Source organism: Corythoichthys intestinalis, chromosome 2 (assembly GCF_030265065.1).
Source record: "Corythoichthys intestinalis isolate RoL2023-P3 chromosome 2, ASM3026506v1, whole genome shotgun sequence".
Lineage (NCBI taxonomy): Eukaryota > Metazoa > Chordata > Actinopteri > Syngnathiformes > Syngnathidae > Corythoichthys > Corythoichthys intestinalis.
This window is the reverse complement of record NC_080396.1, coordinates 60,433,428-60,456,386: the sequence shown is the minus strand read 5'-3', so window position 1 is coordinate 60,456,386 and position 22,959 is coordinate 60,433,428. Positions and strand designations below refer to the sequence as shown.

Genomic DNA, 22,959 nt, shown 5'->3' with positions numbered 1-22,959 from the left:
ATAACTGCAGCAGCTGGGGAAACCTCCATGCCGTTCATGGATAAAAATAAATAATAAATAACGGTGGAAACGGATTACGCTACACGAGCAATTTATTATGTTTGTTGTTAACACTTGTGTATGTAAATCTGATGTTGGTAGATTGTTTTCTTCTTGGAGATGAAATGCATGTGTTGCAGCTTAGCATTTTTTTTTACATAGCGTTTTGACAGTTGCCGTCACATTTTTGGAATAAAAGCACCATGAATCTTATGCCGGAACTGCATTCCTGACCGTTCTGGCCCACTTTCACCCCTGGTTTTGAGGCATTGTGAGGGGGTCAAAGTAGGGCTCAAAGCGTCGGCGGGACAAAGACTGACTGCTAGGGGGCGCTTGGCGCTACATAGTGTATTTGGAATTTGTCTTTACACGGTATCAAAGATTGCACCTGTCTTGACCTGCCTGCCGATTTTGGTGCATTTTGAAGCATTCTAAGGGGGTCAAATTAAGCTCAAAAGGGCTGCGGAACAAAGAACAACTATAATAATAATAATAATAAAACCGAGAAAACATTTGTCACCTGCATGTCCATACTGTTCGGTTATGGATGTGTTCTAAGTCAAATAAAATCAGTTCAACTTTGATTTGTTCAGACCAAATCACAACAACTGTTATCTCAAGGAAAAAACAAAACATGTTTTAAGGTGCAGTAGCCCCACGCTGGATTTCGACCTACTTGAGCATTGTAGCTTTTTTTTTTTTTTTTTGCCCCCCCCAGGTAAGACTAATGCCCACCCACAACTGGCATCCTGCTAACAACACTGACACAATACACAAAACAACACAGTAATTCTGACTGGAAATTAGACAAGGTTATGTCTACGATCCTTGCCCTCCAAATTAATGTTCCTTAACTAGGAATGCACCTACCAAGCGGAGCTCTCTGACGGTTCTGAGCAGGAGAAGACTGCCTACATTCTCAACACTAAGCTCAAAGTGGTGAAGCTGATTGGCTTGTGGGTAGCGCTTTATGGCCTTCTGCTAAAAGAAGACCCCATTGCCTCAACCTTTCTGGAGGTGAGGCAAGAACGTAGTGTCCAGGCTGGATGGCGAGTTTTGGTTAAGCGTAGCTCCTGCTTTTACTTAGCTAAATGGGGAAAGATGGATCAATACATGACTTTCAAATTTGTAAACATATGTGTGTGTGTTTTTTTTCCCATGTATCATCAAGCAGAAGCTGAAGAAGGACATTGGAGCTAATTTTCGTTTGTCTAGCGTGCTGAAAGATCAGTTCCGGGACAGAAGAAGAACAAAAGTGTAATGATATTAGAGTTAAACATCCTATAACTGTCAAGGCTTGAGTATTAGCTAAAACACGGTTGTCATCTTCACCAGGTTGGAGAATGGATACCACTCATTGGGCAGGGTAAGTGTCAGAAATCTAGTTTTTATATGTACTGTATTTATTTGTCTGTCTGTCTCTAACAGTGGAAGCTGGGAAGTGCTATTCCTCCAAAATACGCATACAGAATACCAAAAGTCAGCGTATTTTCAGTCTTTTATTTTAGATAGGATGTGCCTGTTTTTGTCAACGTCATTGTGCTCATGGCTCCATATCCTGTAGCGTCTATCAGGCTGACGTCAAATGTTTGTTTTTCCAAACACGGCGCTGGTCCTCCTGCATTTTCCACATAGTTGCCAGTTTGTTCATGATTCTTTGCCCTTTCTGGGAAGTATTTTAGTATTAATCTCTAAATCTGAGCTGCTCGGTCAGATCCTGATGTTGGAAGAATGAAGTAACATGCAGTTAACAAAGACTTGCGGCTAAACAAGGTCCTGAAAGTCTTAGGACTGCTGATTTTCATAGCATCAGGTCCATCTGCTTTCTGAGTAGTTCCACTCCAAAAAGTGTTTGTTGCATTAGGTGACTTCACTGACTGATTTAAATTCTCATTGTCTTTTTTGTATATCTATCTGACAAACTCCATCTTTTCCAGCCTATATACCTGTATACACTGTATATATACGTATATATAAATATTCAAGGAATTTCGAGGATTGAATGAATATGTATGATAGTTAATAGGAGTTATATAAATAAATAAAATGGTAATCATAATAATTTTAGTCACATGATCTGAAATGACTGATTTTTTTCCCCCTATCGTTTTCATGAAAGTTTTATTATGGCGACAATTTTGGCCAGTTTCTGAATATAAATACAAATCCTATGGTGGCCATTATCTCGAAACAGATGTGTTCCACTGTAAATATATTTAGGCAAACATACTTTGTTAACTGACAAACATTTTTAGAACAAGATGCAAAATGGAGATAAAAATGTGTGGTGTATATTCCCCGTTGTTGCTAAGGTGCGCTCTTGTCCTCAGCAGAACTACTCGTTTGACTGGTTCCCACAGAGTGAAGAGTCCATGGCACGGATACATCCAATCAGAGCGCAGGATAAAGGTAAGCTGCCAAAACATTCAAACATTCTCATCTAATCAGACAGATTCCAAACTCACAAAGTTTTTGTAAATCAGGCTTGTTTTGGCCTACAACGTGGAAAAGTTGACATTCTCCTTCCTATGTGATGCAGTGTTGTATGAGATTTACACGCCAGATCACCAGGCTCTCACACCAATGCTGCCAGTCAACACGTCCGTACAAGAAGTGATGCTCTCGCTGGTTCAACCCGGAGGTGATCATGTGCTGGTCAAGATGAACTCCTCAGGAGGTGCCAGTCATAAATGGTCACTTTCAGACGTTTCTGTCTTTTCTTTCTATGCTAAAAAAACTTTTACCAATGTTTGTAACAATGACAGAAAGAGTTGAGTTGAAATTGGATGCCACTGCTGTGTTTACTGCGCTGGGACTCAATGAGAGACTCTTCATCTGCTCTAGTGGGCAAGTGGAAAAACTGGTGAGGTGAATGGATATGATTCTAACACAAACTTAGATGGTGTTCAGTGAGAGGTAATGGCAAGATGCGGTTCAAATGTACACAATGTCTGACTTTTATTTTTTGACACAACAGTGCAATGTTTAAGCGTTTATCAAGTCTGCTTCACATTTGAGAGGTACAAGGTTGGAATCTTGCCTGAAATATCATTTGCTCGTTCTCTTTGGACAATTTTGTAAACTGATATTTGAAGCTGATATACTTTTTTTTTTTTTTTTTTTTTTTTTTTTTTTTTTAAGTGTGTTGATTGTGAAATAATTTAAACAATCACTATGTAAATGTATATGGCGGAAAAGACAAAAAAGGCTGAAAAAGCAGTTTCTGCTCTTGTACCCCTCTTTAAAATAAACTGCTGTATTTTAAGCCAAAAGAACTGTTGTGTTTGATAGAACAATATGTCTATATGCTGCCGTAGCAGATTCATGGCCCATTAAGTCCCCGAACTATTTTTAATTTGTCCGTGTTACCCTGGAACCCCCTGTTTACAGAGTTCGCGCAACCGCTTTTGTTTCAACCTAGCCATAAAAAGAAGGTAAGTAAGCATATTTATTATTCGAAATGTCTGTAATTTTTAGTTTAGAATCATTAATTGATGTCTAATATTTAGTAAAAAAAAAAAAAAAAGACTAAAAAATTATTCACTTGCATGTTTTAAACTTTTAAACAAATTACGTCACAATGAAAAAAAACATGGTGTCTGTAAATAACTCACGGGTATCTACCTCATAACTATCACTTAATTGTAGTTTTCTTCGTTACTGTCGCATTTTCCCCAACATTTTAGATGATAAATCCAAAATCCAAAAATGATCCAAAAAGAAAAAAAAAAATTTTAAAGAGTAATATTAAGATAAAAAATCTCGATCACGCCTTGATGTCTGCGATTTTCTACATCACAACCCTTGTTATATTACCATGTTTCACCCATAAAATCCCCCCAAAATCCAGCTGTGGCCATTCACAGCTGTGTCTTGACACTAGGTGATACATGCTACATGGAGTTTTTTGATCGAAAAGAGGTAAGTATGCGATAATATCTCGTTAAAATCATGGCGTCTTTAATTATGCTCTCGCGTACTCTCACTTCCAGTTAGGGTTTTGCTGTTTTTTTTTTTTTTTTTTTTAATGCCATTCTGTTCAAAATTTTTCTTCCCCCAGGAAATTGAGATTTTAAGTTTTCCAATGATGTATCACACATGCATATAGGACAATTTTGAACTTTGGCCAAATTTGGGGTCTCAGAACGGAACTTCAAATGTTTTGAGTTTTTTCCGCCATACTAGTATATTAAAAGTAAACATTTTCTTCTGCTACCTCTCGATATAACAATGGCCACTTGGTGGTGCAAAATCACAATTAACACCTCTCGATATAACAATGGCCACTTGGTGGTGCAAAATCACAATTAACAAAGCTCATTAAATTGGCAGAAGAAAATGTTTACTTTTAATATATACATTTACATAGTGAGTGTTTCAATTCTTTCACAATCAACATACTTTAAAAAAAAAAAAAAAGAAAAAAAAAAAAGTATATCAGCCTCAAATATCGGGTTACAAAACTGTACAAAGAGAACGAGCAAATGATATATCAGGCGAGATTCCAACCTTGTACCTCTCAAATGTGAAGCAGAATTGATAGTACAGTGGGGAGAACAAGTATTTGATACACTGCCGATTTTGCTGGTTTTCACACTTTCAAAGCGTGGAGAGGTCTGTAATTTGTATCATAAGTTCTCTTCAACTGTGTGGGACGGAATCTAATACAAAAAAACAGAAAATCACGTTGTATGATTTTTAAATAATAAATTTGCATTTAATTGCATGAAATAAGTATTTGATACATTACAAAAATCGAACCTAATATTTGGTCCAGAAACCTTTGTTTGCTATTACAGATACCAAACATTTCCTGTAGTCCTTGACAAGGTTTGCACACACTGCAGCAGGGATTTTGGCCCACTCCTCCATGCAGATCTTCTCCAGAGCCTTCAGGTTTCGGGGCTGCTGCCGGGCAACACGGACTTTTAGCTCACTCCATAGATTTACTATCGGGTTCAGATCTGGTGACTGGCTAGGCCACTCCAGGACCTTAAGATGCTTCTTACGGAGCCACTCTTTAGTTGCCTTGGCTGTGTGCTTTGGGTCGTTGCCATGCTGGAAGACCCAGCCACGACCCATCTTCAGGGCTCTCAATGAAGGAAGGAGGTTGTCAGCCAAGATCTGGCGATACATAGCCCCATCCATCCTCCCCTCAATACGGTGCAGTCGTCCTGTACCCTTGGCAGAGAAGCAGCCCCAAAAAATGATGTTTCCTCCTTCGTGTTTCACGGTTGGGATGGTGTTCTTGGGGTTGTACTCATCCTTCTTTTTCCTCCAAACACGACAAGCCGAGTTTAGACCAAAAAGTTCAATGTTGGTCTCATCCGACCACATGACCTTCTCCCTTTGCTCCTCTGGATCATCCAGATGGTCAGTGGCAAACTTCAGACGTGTCTTTACATGCACTGGCTTCAACAGCGGGACTTTGCGTGCGCTGTAGGATTTTAATCCATGATGGCATAATGTTTTTCCGATGGTTTTCTTCGAGACTGTGGTTCCAGCTCTCTCCAGGTCATTGACCAGGTCCTGCCGTGTAGTTCTGGGCTGATCCCTCACCTTCCTCATGATCAGTGATGCCCCACGAGGTGAGATCTTGCATGGAGCCCCAGAACGAGGCAGATTGACAGACAACTTGAACTTCTTCCATTTTCTAATAATCGCTCCAACAGTTGTTACCTCCTTATCAAGCTGCTTGCTTATTTTCCTGTAGCCCATCCCAGCCTTGTGTAGGTCTTATTTTATCCCTGATGTCCTTACACAGCTCTTTGGTCTTGACCATTGTGGAGAGGTTGGAGTTTGTTTGAGCATGTGAACAGGTGTCTTCTATACAGGTAACAAGTTCAAACAGGTGCAGTTACTTCCGGTAATGAGTGGAGAACAGGAGGGGTTCTTAAAAAAGAACTAAGAGCCAAAATATTTACTAGTTGGTAATGTATCAAATACTTATTTCATGCAGTTAAATACAAATTTATTATTTAAAAATGATACAATGTGATTTTCTGGATTTTTTTAATTAGATTCCGTCCCTCACAGTTGAAGAGAACTTATGAAACAAATTACAGACCTCTACATGGCTTGCAAGTGGGAAAACCAGCAAAATCGGCAGTGTATCAAATACTTGTTCTCCCCACTGTATTTGCAACCCCTTGTAATTTTACAAGCTCACCCACTCATGAAATAAGTAGAGGTCTGAAATTTCAATCATAGATGCATTTCCACTTATAGAGACATAATCTTAAAAGAAAAAAACAGAAGTCACATATGATTTTTCAATAATATATTTGTAATTTGCAGGGGTTCATTAGTTGGGGTGCACAGGTGACAATAATGAGCTCAAACGGGTGGTGGATGGGTGGTTACTCATGGGATAAAGGGGGACTATCTTTTTTAGGCTTTGAGTGTCATAATTTTTGGTGAGTCTCAGAGGTACAAATACTTATGAACCCTAGTAAATTACAAATAAATTATTTTAAAAATCATACAATGTGAGTTCCAAATTTAAAAAAAAAAAAAAATTCTCTCTAGGTGGAAATGCATCTATGATTGAAATTTCAGGGCTCTAGGTATTTTCTAAGTGGGTGAACTTGCAAAATCACTAATTCTGCTCCTCACTGTATATGTCTACATCTGCAGTGAAACCTAACATGTTCACTGTTGTTCATTGGTTTGAGTGTGTTTGTTTGTTTGTTTGTTAGTTTGTTTTGTTCGTTTTTATAACACAAACCCTGCAAACTAATTGACCAACAAGAAAATTCAGTCAACATTTAATAAAAAAAAATTCTGCTTGTTGCCGTCATGATCACGTCATGATGACAGCAACAAGCAGACCCAAGAAGGGCGTGATGTGAGGTTAGTAACACAAGTATTGAAGGCCTATTTTCCCAAATTGTTATTATCACATTCATGAAGTTGAAGAATTGTCTTGATCCGTCCAGGCAAAAGGTAATTACGAGACTGAGATGACTTTTGGAAGTCGAGACTAAGACCTTAAATATGTGTTCTTGACCACCATCTTGATTTACAACATTAAGGTTATCTACCATCTCTCTGTGTGTCCCACTTTTCACTCAGACGCCCCTGAAAGAGCAGCAGGGTCCGGAGCAAACAGGTGCCAACACACTTCAGCACATGTGCTCTAAAGACATTGCCAGTGAACTCACCAACTATGACTGGGAACTGTTCACCGCCATGCATGAGGTCAGATATACAGTAAAAATATGTATTTTCAGTCCACTTTTAGACTGATGTTGAGGTTATTGAAATTATTAATCCGCCTCTCCATGTATGAATACTGTTCTATTGTTCCTCCTCCTGCAGTTAGAGCTCATCTATTACGTATTTGGACGTAAAAAATTCCCAGGAGCCGTGACGGCCAACCTGGAGCGCTTTGTGCGTCGCTTCAATGAGGTTCAATACTGGGTGGTGAGCGAACTTTGCCTTTGTGAAGACCTTGTCAAACGAGCCGTCCTGCTGAAGAAGTTCATCAAGATTGCTGCAGTGTAAGCGTGAAATAAACGCTTCTTTCTAACATTGTTTCGTTTTTTTTTTTTTGTTTTTTTTTTAATTTAGCTGCAGTAACAAAGCTTCTTGACCGAAAATACATTTCACTGGAAATGTAACTGAATAAACAATAGGACCTCAAGCTATTTGTTTTAGTGCCAACTCACTGTGTGTGCTTTCAGATTAAAGGAGCAGAAGAATCTCAACTCCTTCTTTGCCGTGATGTTCGGTTTGAGCAACAGCGCAGTGCATAGGCTTTACAAGACCTGGGAGGTGACATATTACTTCATGCGTGTCATTTAGTCTGTATAATGTCACCATCATTGCTTATACTCAGCCGTTTATCTTTTTTTTTCCTCTCAGAGAATATCCAGTAAGACAAAAAGGATCTACTGTGCCTACGAGAGGCTGATGGTAAATCTGAATGAAAATATATACCGTAATTTTCAGACTTACAATTGTGGTCAAAAGTTTACATACACTTGTGAAGAACATAATGCCATGGCTCTCTTGAGTTTCCAGTTATTTCTACAACTCTGATTTTTCTCTGATAGAGTGATTGGAACAGATACCTTGTCACAAAAAACATTCATGAAGTTTGGTTCTTTTATGACTTTATTATGGGTGAACAGAAAAAAATGATCAAATCTGCTGGTTCAAAAATATACATACAGCAGCGCTAATATTTGGTAACATGTCCCTTGGCCATTTTCACTTCAATTCGGTGCTTTTGGTAGCCATCCACAAGCTTCTGGCAAGCTTCTGGTTGAATCTTTGACCACTCCTCTTGACAGAATTGGTGCAGTTCAGTTAAATTTGATGGCTTTCTGACATGGACTTGTTTCTTCAGCATTGTCCACAAGTTCTCAATGGGGTTTAAGTCAGGACTTTGGGAAGGCCATTCGAAAATCTTAATTCTAGCCTGATTTAGCCATTCCATTACCACTTTTGATGTGTGTTTGGGGTCATTGTCCTGTTGGAACACCCAACTGCGCCCAAGACCACCTCTTCGGGCTGATGACGTTAGGTTATCTTGAAGAATTTGAAGGTAATCCTCCTTCTTCATTATCCCATTTACTCTCTGTAAAGCACCAGTTCCATTGGCAGCAAAACAGCCCCACAGCATAATACTACCACCACCGTGCTTGACGGTAGGCGTGGTGTACTTGGGGTTAAAGGCATCACCTTTTCTCCTCCAAACATATTGCTGGGCATTGTGGCCAAACAGTTCGATTTTTGTTGCGTCTGACCACAGAACTTTCCTACAGAAGGTCTTATCTTTGTCCATGTGATCAGCAGCAAACTTCAGTCGAGCCTTAAGGTGCCGCTTTTGGAGCAAGGGCTTCCTTCTTCCACGGCAGCCTCTCAGTCCAAGGAGATGCAAAACACGCTTGACTGTGGACACTGACACCTGTGTTCCAGCAGCTTGGCAGATCTGCTTTTTGGTGATTCTCGGTTGAATCTTCACCCTCCTGACCAATTTTCTCTCAGCAGCAGGTGATAGCTTGCGTTTTCTTCCTGATCGTGGCAGTGACAAAACAGTGCCATGCACTTTATACTTACAAACAATTGTTTGCACTGTTGCTCTTGGGACCTACAGCTGCTTTGAAATGGCTCCAAGTGACTTTCCTGACTTGTTCAAGTCAATGATTCGCTTTTTCAGATCAGTGTATGTATATTTTTGACCCAGCAGATTTGATCACTTTTTCTGTTAACCCATGATAAAGTCATAAAAGAACCAAACTTCATGAATGTTTTTTGTGACAAAGAAGTATCTGTTACAATCACTCCATCGGAGAAAAATCAGAGTTGTAGAAATAACTGGAAACTCAAGAGAGCCATGACATTATGTTCTTCACAAGTGTATGTAAACTTTTGACCACAACTGTATATGCCGCTACTTTTTTCCCTCATTTTGAATCATATAGCTTGTAGTCCAGTGCGGCTAATTTGTTTATAAATTTGGGTTAATAGGTAACATTTTATTTGACAGCGGCATCATAAGACTGCCATAAGAGCTTCATAATTATGACACTTTCATGGGCATTAATGAATGCTTGTGACAGATGTCATTAAGTGTCATCCGGCAAATGATGTCACTTATGTCAAGCTCGGATCTTTTACATCCATACAAAAGTGAGATAATTTGCTGAATGACACAAAATGACATCTGTCATAAGCATTCATTAATGCTCATGGCAGTGTCATTTTATAATTATGATGATGCTGTCACATAAAGTGTTGCCAAATAACACAACAAGCAATTAATGAAACAACTGTAACTAAAGAAATAATTAGCACAGAACATGAATTTTGATTGTTATTTACACCTGCAGCGCTACAATACATGCTAGGAGGCATGTTGGATGACAACAGTGGTGGCAGCAGAGGTTGACTGTCTCCCCAAGGGAGCAGTGATGGCCAAATGAAGCTTCTTGTGAAGCAATGAACGTTTGCAGCCAATTGGTTTAAGCTTCATGGTGATTCATTTGGTATTATCTTATGATGCCACAGTCAAAAAAAATGTTACCCGTTAATATATTTTGGTGTAGATATCCCATAATACAGTGAGGATAACTACGGCTTTTAGTCCAGTGTGGCTTATCTATGAACAAATGCCGTTTCCGTGTCAAATTTGGTGGAGGGCAGCTTATAGTCAGGTGCGCCTTATAGTTAAAATAAAGTTGGTATGGTCATGTGGGTTTGCCTGCATTGATGATTTTAAGAAAGTATAAGTTCGTACCACAGTATGCTGTTCTTAGAAACCAATAACTGGCCAGAGCTGAACTCTGATTAGCTCTGAACTCCTTTGCGTCACAAATCAAATTGATCCTTGAGTGTAAAAACATCTAACAAATGTTAATACAAAAAAAGTTGAATTGTGTTGCATTGGATGTTACTCACAGCAAAGAAAACCAATATATTAATCTTTCAGTACTGACTGAACTGAGGTCTCATGTGACTTATTCCTAAATATTTGGTCGAATTATTTATCATGTCTTTTTCTAGAAGCTGAACTATAATTTTAAAATGAATTCATGGCAGAATGGTGGCCAAGTGGTTAGCCTCACAGTTCTGAGATCAAGGGTTCAATCCTGGCTCCGGCCTTCCTGTGTGGAGTTTGCATGTTCTCCCCATGCCTGCGTGGGTTTTCTCCAGGGACTCCGGTTTCCTCCCCCATCCCAAAAACATGCGTGGTAGGTTGATTGAACACTCTAAATTGTCCGTAGGTATGAGTGTGTGGGCGAATGGTTGTATGTCTCTTTGTGCCCATAGCGATTGACTGGCAACCAATTCAGGGTGTACAGCGCCTACTGCCGTAGTTAGCTGGGATTGACTGCAACACCCCAGCGACCCCCGCGAGGAAAAGCTGCATGGAAAATGAATGAATGAAATGTTCCAGATACTGTACATCTGGGGCCCATTTTATCAACGTGAAAAAATTCCCCTTTATCACATCTCGTTGAAATACAGCATATGGAATTGCGCTTATTGCAAAGTGTGTTGTCTTTCTTCTCATGCCAGGATCCTTCACGTAACCACCGGGCCTACAGGCTGGCTGTGGCCAAGCTAAGCCCACCTTACATCCCCTTCATGCCTCTCATACTCAAAGGTCATCAGCCACTTTCATCATGAACATTGATGATATAGTGACTTCAACGGTCAGTATGACAGCATGTTGTGTCTTTTGCCAGACATGACATTCATCCATGAAGGAAATCCCAACTTTGTGGACCGACTGGTCAATTTTGAGAAGATGGTAGGCCAGGCATATTGTTATAAATTGGTTGTTTCCAAAAAAAATTCTCATCTCAATTTCATCCTGCAAGCGCATGATTGCCAAGACTATGAAAATGGTGCGACTCTGCCGGAGCCAGCCTTTTGGTAAGTGATAATACTGTTGTACAATAACATTTTTCAGATAGGTACACGTTTTGGGGCACTTCTTTAGACATGACTGTTACTGGGCTATGTCACCACGAGTTGAAGAATGTGCTAAATGATGTCACTGACATCCTTCCACTTCTTTTGCAGTACCTTCATCGCCTCAGAGGGGACTTGCAGATCGAATGTTTTTAGAAAGCCCTGCTACCCGCATATCTACGTGTAAGAGTTTATGCTCCACTCCACCTAGAGACTCACTATCCAGGGAAATAGGCGATATTAAATTGTAAAGATGTAAAAAAATAATGATAGTGAAAGCAATTTTCAATTTACAGTGTATGACAAAAGTGAGTACACCCCTTGCATTTCTGCAGATATTTAAATATATCTTTTCATGGGACAACACTGACAAAATGACACTTTGACACAATGAAAAGTAGTCTGTGTGCAACTTATATAATAGAGTTAATGTATTTTCCCCTCAAAATAACTCAAAATATAGCCATTAATAGCTAAACCCCTGGCAACAGAAGTGAGTACACCCCTTAGTGAAAGTTGTCAATATTAACATACAACATGTCAACTGTCAGTATTTTGTGTGGCCACCACTATTATCCAGAACTGCCTTTACTTTCCTGGGCATGTAGTTGACCAGAGCTTCACAGGTTGCCATTGGAATGGTCTTCCGCTCCTCCATGACGACGTTGCGGAGCTGCCAGATATTTGAGCCTCTGCGCACCTCCACCTTCTGCTTGGGATCCCCCAAAGATGTTCTATTGGGTTTAAGTCTGGAGACATGCTTGGCCCGTCCATCACCTTTACCCTCAGCCTCTTCAGTAAAGCAGTGGTCATCTTGGAGGTGTGTTTGGGGTCATTGTCATGCTGGAACACTGCCCTGCGACCCAGTTTCTGGAGATAGGGGATCATGCTTTGCTGCAGTATTTCACAGTACATGTTGTAGTTCATGTTTCCCTTACAGGAATGTAACTCTCCAACACCTGTGGCACTCATGCAGCCTCAGACCATGACATCCCCACCACCATGCTTGACTGTAGGCATGACACACTTATCTTTGTGCTCCTCACCTAGTCGCCGTCACACATGCTCGAGACCATCGGAACCAAACAAATTAATCTTCGTCTCATCAGACCATAGGACATGGTTCCAGTAATCCATGTGCTTTGTTGACATGTCTTCAGCAAACTGTTTGCGGGCTTTCTTGTGTAGTCTTCAGAAGAGGCTTCCTCCTGGGGTGACAGCCATGCACACCAATTTGATGTAGAGTGCAGTATATGGTCTGAGCACTAACAGGCTGACCTCCCATCTCTTCAATCTCTGCAGCAATGCTGACACCACTCCTGCGACGATCTTTCAAAGAAAGCATTTGGACGTGACGTTTAGCACGTGGACTCAGCTTCTTTGGACGACTAACCCGAGGCCTCTTCTGAGCGGACCCTGCTCTTTTAAAACGCTGGATGATCTTAGCCACTGTGCTGCAGCTCAGTTTCAGGGTGTTGGCAATCTTCTTGTAGCCTTGGCCATCTTCATATAGCGCAACAATACGTCTTTTAAGATCCTCAGAGAGTTCTTTGCCATGTGGTGCTATGTTTGAACTTTCAGTGACCAGTATGTAAGAGTGTGAGAGCTGCACTACAAATTTGAACACACCTGCTCCCTCCCTATGCACACCTGGACCTAGTAACACTAACGAGTCACGTGACATTGGGGGGGGGGGGGGGGGGGGATGACAAGCAGTACTCAATTTGGACATTTAGGGATGTAGAATCGAAGGGGTGTACTCACTTTTGTTGCCAGGGGTTTAGATATTAATGGCTATATTTTGAGTTATTTTGAGGGGAAAATAGATTTATTAAATAAGCTGCACACAGACTGCTTTTCATCGTGTCAAAGTGTCATTTTGTCAGTGTTGTCCCATGAAAAGAGATACTTAAAGATCTGCAGAAATGTGAGGGGTGTACTCACTTTTGTGATACACTGTAGGTTCCAGCTAAGAGATTTAATTATTTAGACTTAAAAGCTAATAAGGAATAATACAGGAATTAAGTGACAGTATTTTTTTCATCTCTACAGACTCGGACCACATCCTTCCTCTGCGGAGTCCCAGCAACATCCGACACTACATTCAGAACTTGAGCGTGATCGACTGCCAGCGCAAGCTAACAGAGCTGTCGAGGACAATAGAATGCTAGCAGCAACACTGTCGTTTAAAAATGGTGAACTGTGCAAACAAATACTCCACATTTGTTGGAGTAACAGCGCCTCTGGATTCGCTGTTGAACTTTGTTGTCATGGAGACTCACAGTCCGGCCTTCCGGGTTTTAGTTACCATATACAGTATAAATTTATGTACACTGCAGTCACACAATTTCACAAAAGGCCTGAAGAACATATGTTTGGCTTCCACTATTCGGTCAATTATTTATGCACCAAGGATCACAAATCAGTACATGCACTGTGCACTGTATAAGCATATTATTTCTTACGTTTTTCTGAATAAATTATTTTCCCAATGAGTTGCATTTAGTTAAACCACAGAGAAATTGTTAAAAAGGAGAATAGTTTATTTAAAATACAAACCATACAAGGTAGAAATGTAAAAATGTGAAATCATAACAGGAACAAATTGAGCTCCAAAGACGCTCCCATTCCTCTCCAGCAAAAATAAAACACAAATCCCCAATATGGGGTGAGGAAATTCACAAGTTAACATTTTGATTCAGAAATACTCTCCTAAGTCATAAATATGTACAACCTCTTTTAGGAAAAGAAAAAGGACATGCCAAAAAATGAAAAAAAAAAATACAATAAAGAGGGAGAGGGAGGCAGTGTCTTCACATGATGAAACCATGAAAGGAGTTCAACACTATCCTTATAAATAATGGCTTGACATTAGGAAGAGTTTTGTAGATCATTTGACAAACATTGAATCACTATAGGATACGGGAGGGAGAAGGTGGTGTTAAATGAGGCAAACCAATGTGAGCAATGTGCTTAGGAACACAGATGTTTGGATAGACGCAACCATACAGCGCATTATTTATCATGTCGGCTCTCCGAGGTTGGTATTCTGCATCCGTGCAACAAAGTGGAGACAAATTAATTCCAAGTGTAGAATCGGCAAAGAACCTGAACCATAAGATATGTGCTTTTTGCTATAACATTTACTACAGAGCTCTGGCTTGTCACAATTAAAATAACACAAAAAAAAAAAAACGACTTGGGGAGGGGTGAAAATATATATATATTGCACGTCTAAACATTTGGCTCCCAGGGCCTGGCTGCCCCCTCTGAAGACAATATGATACTGAAGAGCATAATGAAAATCCTATCGCAATACTTCATCGATAATGATATAACTTTAGTGCCACAATCAAGATGGTACTTATGCAATATTTGTACATTAATGACGCAAGTATTGTTATATGGCTTCGATTTATGCTATGACATTTGGATCACGACAAATTGTATCACATACAAAAAGATGTGTTTGTTCTTGTGCTGCAATGGCAACATTAGCACAATACCTCCACCTTGTGGTGAAATGATCATGAATTGCGGTAATTTTGTGATATTTTTATATCGGTAACAATAGAATCACGATACTTCAACATAGACAACAATAGTTGCACATTATTTCTACAACAATGGCAATAATATTTTTACTTCTATCGCAATGCCATGAGCATTGGGCAAAGACTACACTATCAGTTGACGAGACAGCTCCTACAGACATTGCACCACGGCTTCCCGTAGGGGGCAGGGCCAGGCAGAGCGTCGTGGAAAACTTTCTATGCAATAAACTCAAACACGCTGTGTTCTAACGCCGGATTTAGGTAGAAACAGGACAAAACTTTTAGTGCATACAAACAGGCAGGAGTGTCTCAAGAGTGAGTTGGTTAAGGATTTAGGGTCATGACATAAAATAGCACTATGCATGCACTTTGAAACATTGTGAAAAAAAATGAAATGAATGGGAAAAAATTAGCGTAACATATATATCTTGAAATTTTTACGTAAAAAGAATGACAACTGCCCGTTTTTTTTGCTTTTAACCAATCTTTACTGTTTTATGTTCATATCTATAGAAATTCTGGGATTTACACATTTATTTACAAGAATTGTCAACTTAAAAAGCTATTTGTTTTGTGATGGACGCCATGTTGGATTTTGTATCCATGCACAATAGCGTAACTTGACATTCAAATAATCAGGTAATTTTTGGCCAACTGCCCGTTTTTGCCAACAACAACAACAAAAAAACAAATTTAGACATTTCTGCGTCCATACAAAAAAGATTCGGCTTTTACGCGTTTTTTTTTTTTTTTTTTTATGTAACATTTCAATCTAAAGACAACAAGGGTCAGATAGCCAGCAAGACGAGCTTAGACAATAGTGACATTGGCATTCAACCTAAACAAGTTGTGATTGTATATAGAAAAATGCAGAATTTCCTTCTGTTGAATAAAATTAAGATAATTCTGCATGCTTTCCTCAAGTATTAAGTTTCTGATTTCGGTTTCGAATTGATTTATAAGCTGTTGGAAAAATGAGTCACTCTTTCGGGCAAAAACTTATATATGTTAAATATTGCTATTGATCCTGAAAATATAGGTGATTATCTCTGCATTTGGTGGTTTTTGTGCATCTAGCGTAAAATCTGAGAATGTTATAGCCATTTAAGTTTTGTTATACTTGTATACAAAACAATTATTTGGGATTTTATTTGGGAACAACTGAATTTTTTGATGCCGCTGCTCATGGAGACTCATATTTGCCTAATAGATGTGCCTGTTTTGGTTTTAGGTCCCTAGTGGCTTTGGTTTTGAAAATATTTGAATTTAAAGTTTTTGAAAATAGGTCCCCCTAAGGAGCGGCCCCACTCCCCGTTTCCCGTCAACTGATAATGAAGTCTATGCATTGCGATGCTTGAAACACAATAATGGTATTGCTTCAATACTTTTACTAGCCCTAATCACAATAGTTAATGTACAATAATTGATTAACTAGGAGTTATCAGGGCCATTGAGTTTTCTGTAATTATTCAAGTGTCACCACCCTTAGATAAATATCCAGTTATTGTAAACCGAATATGCCACAAATGGAACAAGATGAAGTTAAGTGTGAAAATGCGACATTAACACTCTCCAGGTGGCAACATAGTGGGGCTAACCAGGACCTATACGGGAGGAACTGTGGAAGAGTTCATAAAATAAAAACAAAATTCATAAATATGCCATTCACACAAATGCATATATGCTAACACCCCCCCACAAAAGTATTTGCACATACAGTAAGGGTCTGAGACCAAAACAATTGTCTTGATCAAGTTCAGTCCTGCAGTCTTTTATAGAGGGTTGTTTTCTCTCTCTCTCTCTCTCTCTCTCTCTGGTAAAATGGTCATAAATAGAGTATGTCACAGTAACACCAAGCTGAATTAGGCTCGTTCACACACGCTTAATTGCAACGTCTGCTCGCGGCATGAACCCCCTGTTGAAGCTACAACACTGCTGATTGTCAGGTTTAAGGCTTTGGCTGGAGGAAATAGGACATGTCAGAGACCACAAATGTTCCCCAGTGGAAGGCTTCAAGGTCATCCAGTTTCTGTCCCATCGAGCTAATTGGAGGTTCTGGTGAAAAAGCAAAGCAATCAGTAGAACTCGTGAGGAGCGCGAGTCAGTCTTAGGCATCTTTAGAAGTGAATCAGTAGATTTTCTTTGAGTGCAAAAACAACTCAACGCAGCACCATCCTCCAACCTGAGGGAGCGAGATCATCGCCACGGACAGAATCCAAGCATCCACCCTGACGCTTACTTATACCCGCTTCAATTGTTCTAGGTGCTGGAGACTTCCCAGCAAGCGTTTGGGGACAATCCTGGGAGCATCCTGGACAGGTCAGCTCCTTAAACTACATAATAAGTGATCTTGCCTGTTGACAAACATAAATTAAAAAAAAAGAAAAATGGAAAAAAAAGAACATTCGTTTGTTGGGAGAACATTTGGAATTGTGTTCTGCCAAGTCTAGTAGTTCCAGTGGTCTCGCTTCTTTGCAATCCTCCGTCATGTGTCTCCTTTGCAATCATGTGGCCTGGTTTTGTAATTCTGTGGTTCAGCTAGCGTAGACTGCTCAGGCCTCTGACGCAGCCTGTGGTTTCAGTTGGGCTTTCTCCATGGCGGTGCCGTAAGGGAGGGATCTCTTGAAGAAGCCGAACTGCGGAACAAATTTAGTTAGGGGTGACAGGCCTTGAATAAGCTTTTAAGAGTCCTTTCTGTTTCCACGGTAGCACTGACCTTATACAAGACGAAGATGAGCAAGGCCAGGAGCAGTAAACCAGCTAGAATGGCCAAGATGATGATCCATAGCGGGACAGAGTTCTCAATGTCGGGTTTGTTCCACACAACTGGGGTAACCACCTAAAGACAACATAAGAATACTTTCTGTAGTTCGTTTACAGGGTAAAATTTGTATCTTCAGTTTCAACTAACAGTATTTTTCCTTCCAAGGGATCACAGAAGGTAAAATTAACCTGTTGTATCTACATCTTCAACATGAAGATATTTTTCTGTTTTACAAACAAACACAGATTTCACACATGGTGATGATGTTTCTATGATTTCTCTATACTTCTTTCCCCCCCTTTGGTAGTAGCAAAAAATGTGCCTGTACACAAAATTTTGGGAAAACTGTCTTAGAGTATGTTTGTCAATGTCCTGGTTGACTCTTTGTCCTTTCTCAGGACAACTTTCTCAAGTTGCAGCAAAATGGGTAAACCAATTCTGTCACGTTTAACCATTAAAAAAAAAAAAAAAAAACCTATCAGAATGTTTCTCTTAATCAGAGCTACTGTTCTTGCTTGCCAATTAAAACCTATGTTAAATGTTTTTTTGTTTTGTTTTTTAATCGCAATATGACACTATTTGATATATTGTCATGAACAGGCTATTGGACACAGAAGTTGTGAATAAACATCTTAAATAGTTGCCTGGCACGGCCACTGAGAGAAAAGTCTGGGAACCAGCCCATTAACGGCCTCTCGAGCAGGTACAAAATCAATCGACAAATCAGATTCGTTTATTTGCGTGACGTGTCCTTAACGAGCAACGTCACTCTTGCGCGTCGGAAGTCGTCTCCACAACAACACAGATGGTGAACAGGAGAGCCGAGAATATGTTCCAGTCCACGGTAAAATCAGTTTTAAATGACCAAAAACACATTGACACGAGTCATTGACAACAGTCTGTCTCGCGCTAGCCATGTTGAATAAACTCCGCTCTCCTCGTATGTTTACTTCTGCGCGCAAGTCCCTCGTCCTGCCCTCGTCGTTTTACTAACGTCACGTCTGCCCGTCGCTGATTGGTCCACTCTGCTGTCTGTTTGCTGTGGCTTGTTCCGCCCTGGAAATTGTATCCGCTGAATGGTGGCCAGACTCAAAAGCTGGAGTCTGGTGTACCAGGCAACCTAAATAGTGCTGCAATCGATCTCGAGTAATTCGATTAGAAAAAAGCTTCGATAATTTTGCTGCTTTGAGGATGCGTTTGATTAGAGTGGCGCTGAAATGGGTTTTTTTTTTTAAGTGTTTGCATTTAGTTTTATTTATTTGGGTGAATATGGTGCCCTCTAGTGGCAACAGTGAATATGACAAGACTCATCTAACATGGCTGACTCCAGCTGCTCCCTGTTAAAACCAATATAAGTAAAGTTTTTGTTCGAACTAATGTGGTTTTTTTTTTGGTCATTTAGTTTATAAACATATTTACCAGTCTTTGGTTGGAATATGTGTTTGAACAGTTTGTTAAGAGCTTTATGAAAAACGAAAAACTTTAGCATTTTATAGCATTTAAGCTAGTGGACTATTGCTATGCAAGTTAGCCAATTCTTCTTTTGTTGTACTTCATCTGCATTTTTTAAATCTATATTGTTTGAGACTAAGCTCATGTATTTGTCATTTCATTTTAAATGCATTTACTGTATTGCTCTTGTGAATAGCGTACCGTATGTAACACGTCACTTTGCTCATTAATATTCATGACATAACAGCAACTGTTGTTAGGGGGGGTCAAACTCCCGTTTGTTCCTCATGCTAGATGCATGTAAAGAGTGTATGAACGAGATGTTGACTGAGCTAAACCTACCAATTCTGTCTGAAAATTATGTGGTGGCAAATTCGCTGGTGAAGAAGTGGAAGGACATACAAATGTTCAGTTAAAGATATGGCTTGAGGGCCAAAGGGCTGAAAAAGACCTGATCCAGATGTAGCTTTTTTATCGACACCTTTTTCTTGTCTGCATTGCCTCACACCACTGACAATGACATTCTCATGTTTCAACAAGCTATCCTTTACCACCACATGCCCCGTCTTTCTTATATATTATAACTTCTGGTTGTCTTACGTCTCTGACCCTTCTTGGGGGTAATTTATATTGCTATTTTTGTGTAGCGATCGCCAATGCTACTCGGTGACAGCCAACGAATACTTTTAATCTTTTCATTAATATCAAATCTTAATTCCATTAATTAATTTACACTTCCCCATTACCAAGGTTGTTTCTTTACAACAGAAAAGGTAAAGCTGCTAAATCTAGAGACTACCTGTCATCATGAACAGGCTTACTACAAAAAGACCAAGGCCAAAGATGGCTAATTTATTGAAATATCCATATTTTAGAAAGATAGGTCTACATGACTGTTGAGATATGTAAATATTTTTTTTTCCAGGTCATTCATTGTCAGACAGAAGCAGCACGGCAAAACGCCACGCCAAAAAATTATTAAAAATATCAAAATTCTACTATTCTACAGATTCAATTCTACATTGTTTGAACAAACGCGCAGGTACTTTATTTTCGTATTCGCGTTTAACGCTCTTTTGCAAGTGCAATCTTGGCAAGTCAAAATAAATATTATTGCAATGCAGGCATAAACACCTCTATGTTTTACATCTCCTATAATTTATTCTGCAACGCATTAAATGTTCGTAATCCGGTTACACGATTTCTCAAATAATCGATAGCTGCGGCCCTAATCCTGAATACCTTTTTGTGTCCACTGGGAACATGTTTGGGAAGAATGGCGTATGGCATGGTCTTCACACTGTATCTGGCCAGGCACTCCAGCACATATTGCTTATACGCTCTCTGCAAGAGAATCACATGCATGTCATATACTTGTTAGCCGCCAGATGGCAACACAGACAAGGAAAGACAAAAATCCTCTGATCTGCCTTAAAGAAAAAAAAAGCTCCACAAACCTCCATGAAGGTCTCAGCCCAAACGCGAGAACGCACTTTGAGAATGGCCGTGGTGCCCTTCTCCAGGAGACCCACTTGGCACTGCAGAGCCCAGCAGTCCACGTTGGAACAGGACTATGTAAAACACAGGCAACACATGACAATTTGATGTTTTTTGCTGGCTTTTAAAATGGTTAACTTCTTCTTACACCATTTTAATTGTTAAAAATGCTTTAAAATAATAGAGATCCGGGCCACCTCTGCGAATTAAATCACCACTTTTGTTATCGTAGTTACAACCAAGTTTTGATGGTTTTACATTTTACTTTTGCTTGTCATCTCAAAATGTTTATTGGTTAAAAAAAACATTGCATGCAGAGTTAAAGATTAAATAATCATGGCAACTGTTTCATGTGTCACGCAGGGAAAATCGCATCAAATCAGCTGTCAACAAGCATCCTGGGACTGATTTTGTTCAAGCAAAGATGTAGTAGTACTGTAAATCCAAGGCCACCTAAAAATCATCTCTCTGACGGTCGTAACTGACAGGTGAAGGACACACAAAAAGGAAAATATCATGAAAAACTCCCATGAAAGTTAAACAAATGGAAGCCACATTAATGCTGCAGGTCAAATAAACACAAAGGAGTCCAATGTTGAGAACCCTTTTCCACGCCTGCTTCAAATTAGATTGGGAGGAATGTCATAAGACAGATTTTTTTTTAAAAAAAAAAGAAGACATTACTGCCCAAGTGCTTAAAGCAGTCAATGTTTCCTCAAGATAGTCAAATGATGCTCCCGCAAAGTGTGCCTAACACATGGGCCCCATGCAATGGAGGCAGACCACCCCAATTGCAGAGGTTTCAGCCGGTTTCCTGCGGGAACTCGCTTGCTCACATAGGAAGCTGACAAGTGTAAACACAGCAGGAGGAGACTCAAGTTAGACAGACTTATTAAGGCTAATCAAACAGACAGACAGGCTATCAAGCCACTTCCTCCTGCTAAAATTTCCTCAGTGCCCACGGCAAAAACGCCCCCTAACCCACTTAAATAAAAGGTTTATGAGAAGGGCATGAGAGTTGTCAGGTGCCATGGCCTTCACGGGCTTCTGTGGTCAGGATGTGAAGGTCGGAAAAGTCAATCTTGTTCACAAAACGTCATTAAAAGGCTCAGCATGACATGAAATGGTTGTTGGTAAATGAATGTGGGCCATCCTTTGGCCTATCATTGATTCTTGAACGCAACAAACCAAAAACTGACCGTTTCTATGCCAACACATCTATACAGTATATATCTAGTTAGAATGTTAGATGTATAAACTGCTGATTTTCTAATAATACTTAATACAATTATTTGATATCATGTATCAAACGTTTGCTGCCACCACTGTCATTTCCCAAGTCAAAGCAAAAATCCTGTTTTACTAAGATTGACCCGAAAATGGTGCAATTGCTGATGTAAAAGCTGGTACGTGATCCTTAACATGGTTTTGCTTTGACTAAAAGTAAAAGAAATTTCTTGAAAAATCTTTTATAATAAATAAATCCATTTCCATTTATTTTATATATTTTCTAAGAAGACAACTGAGGGGCTGAAACTTAAGCCAACATGGTCACTAACAACCTCACCGCATGTATTTTATGCTCAGGAAAATGAAATTAGCCTTCATTTTCATTGTCAACAATCAAATTCGGAGAGGTCTATAAATAATGGCTTATCTACGAAAGGCCAACTTTCCAGTTGCAAAATCAACAAGCCCCCACTGCTTTTGTAATCTAGCGGTATGACGAGAGCAGTCATTGTCAACAAATTTAATATTGAAAAATCCATTCATCCATCTTCAACCGCTTATCCGGAGTCGATTCAACCTCAAAAATATCGCAACAAACAAACCTCTCCATTAATTCTCAAAGAAATTTAATACAGTATATGCGTAAGTGAGCACAGGTAGTCGAGTCCGCACTATTGCCAGCCGGACATGGCTTACGTCTATTATAACCAAGGGTGTAGGTTTGCGTAGGGACATAACACTACCGCCTTTTCAGGATGCTGGAATTGTCCCCACCAACTTTTAAGCAAGCTTATTGCATTATATAATGACTTTAATTATATAGGTCATTTAGCTGTCTTCCCATATGTTGTAAGGATAGAATTGACCCGACCATTATTAAATGAATTACAGTACTTTAATTATGTTCAAACTTACATTGACCCCATTTCACTTGCTGAATCTGCCAGTCCATTTTTTTCCCTCAAACACACGTTTTATTGGCTGATGACTTGACCC

At 39.7% G+C, this 22,959-nt stretch overlaps 2 protein-coding genes across 4 annotated transcripts in view; one reads left to right on the top strand and one right to left on the bottom strand.

The window, feature by feature from the left end:
- Positions 1-14,661, top strand: part of rapgef3 (Rap guanine nucleotide exchange factor (GEF) 3) — a 52,474-nt gene extending 37,813 nt beyond the window's left edge. For 2 of the 3 annotated variants that reach the window (XM_057830382.1, XM_057830380.1), the window contains exons 13-27: positions 906-1,056; positions 1,211-1,296; positions 1,375-1,405; positions 2,373-2,448; positions 2,579-2,716; positions 2,805-2,902; positions 7,114-7,239; positions 7,360-7,541; positions 7,725-7,815; positions 7,906-7,956; positions 11,068-11,155; positions 11,238-11,302; positions 11,373-11,427; positions 11,578-11,649; positions 13,519-14,661. In XM_057830382.1, the coding sequence (XP_057686365.1) occupies positions 906-1,056; positions 1,211-1,296; positions 1,375-1,405; positions 2,373-2,448; positions 2,579-2,716; positions 2,805-2,902; positions 7,114-7,239; positions 7,360-7,541; positions 7,725-7,815; positions 7,906-7,956; positions 11,068-11,155; positions 11,238-11,302; positions 11,373-11,427; positions 11,578-11,649; positions 13,519-13,637 (1,429 nt within the window). In that variant the 3' untranslated portion in view covers positions 13,638-14,661. The remainder of the gene's footprint in view (positions 1-905; positions 1,057-1,210; positions 1,297-1,374; positions 1,406-2,372; positions 2,449-2,578; positions 2,717-2,804; positions 2,903-7,113; positions 7,240-7,359; positions 7,542-7,724; positions 7,816-7,905; positions 7,957-11,067; positions 11,156-11,237; positions 11,303-11,372; positions 11,428-11,577; positions 11,650-13,518) is intronic. The other variant, XM_057830381.1, reaches the window with a different exon arrangement.
- The window catches only part of itga5 (integrin, alpha 5 (fibronectin receptor, alpha polypeptide)), an 82,041-nt gene continuing 73,055 nt past the window's right edge, over positions 13,974-22,959 (bottom strand). Inside the window, exons 27-30 of the mRNA XM_057830379.1 lie at positions 20,694-20,807; positions 20,479-20,580; positions 17,737-17,859; positions 13,974-17,656 (exon numbers count right to left, since the gene is read on the bottom strand). Of these exons, the coding sequence (XP_057686362.1) occupies positions 17,573-17,656; positions 17,737-17,859; positions 20,479-20,580; positions 20,694-20,807 (423 nt within the window). The 3' untranslated portion in view covers positions 13,974-17,572. The remainder of the gene's footprint in view (positions 17,657-17,736; positions 17,860-20,478; positions 20,581-20,693; positions 20,808-22,959) is intronic.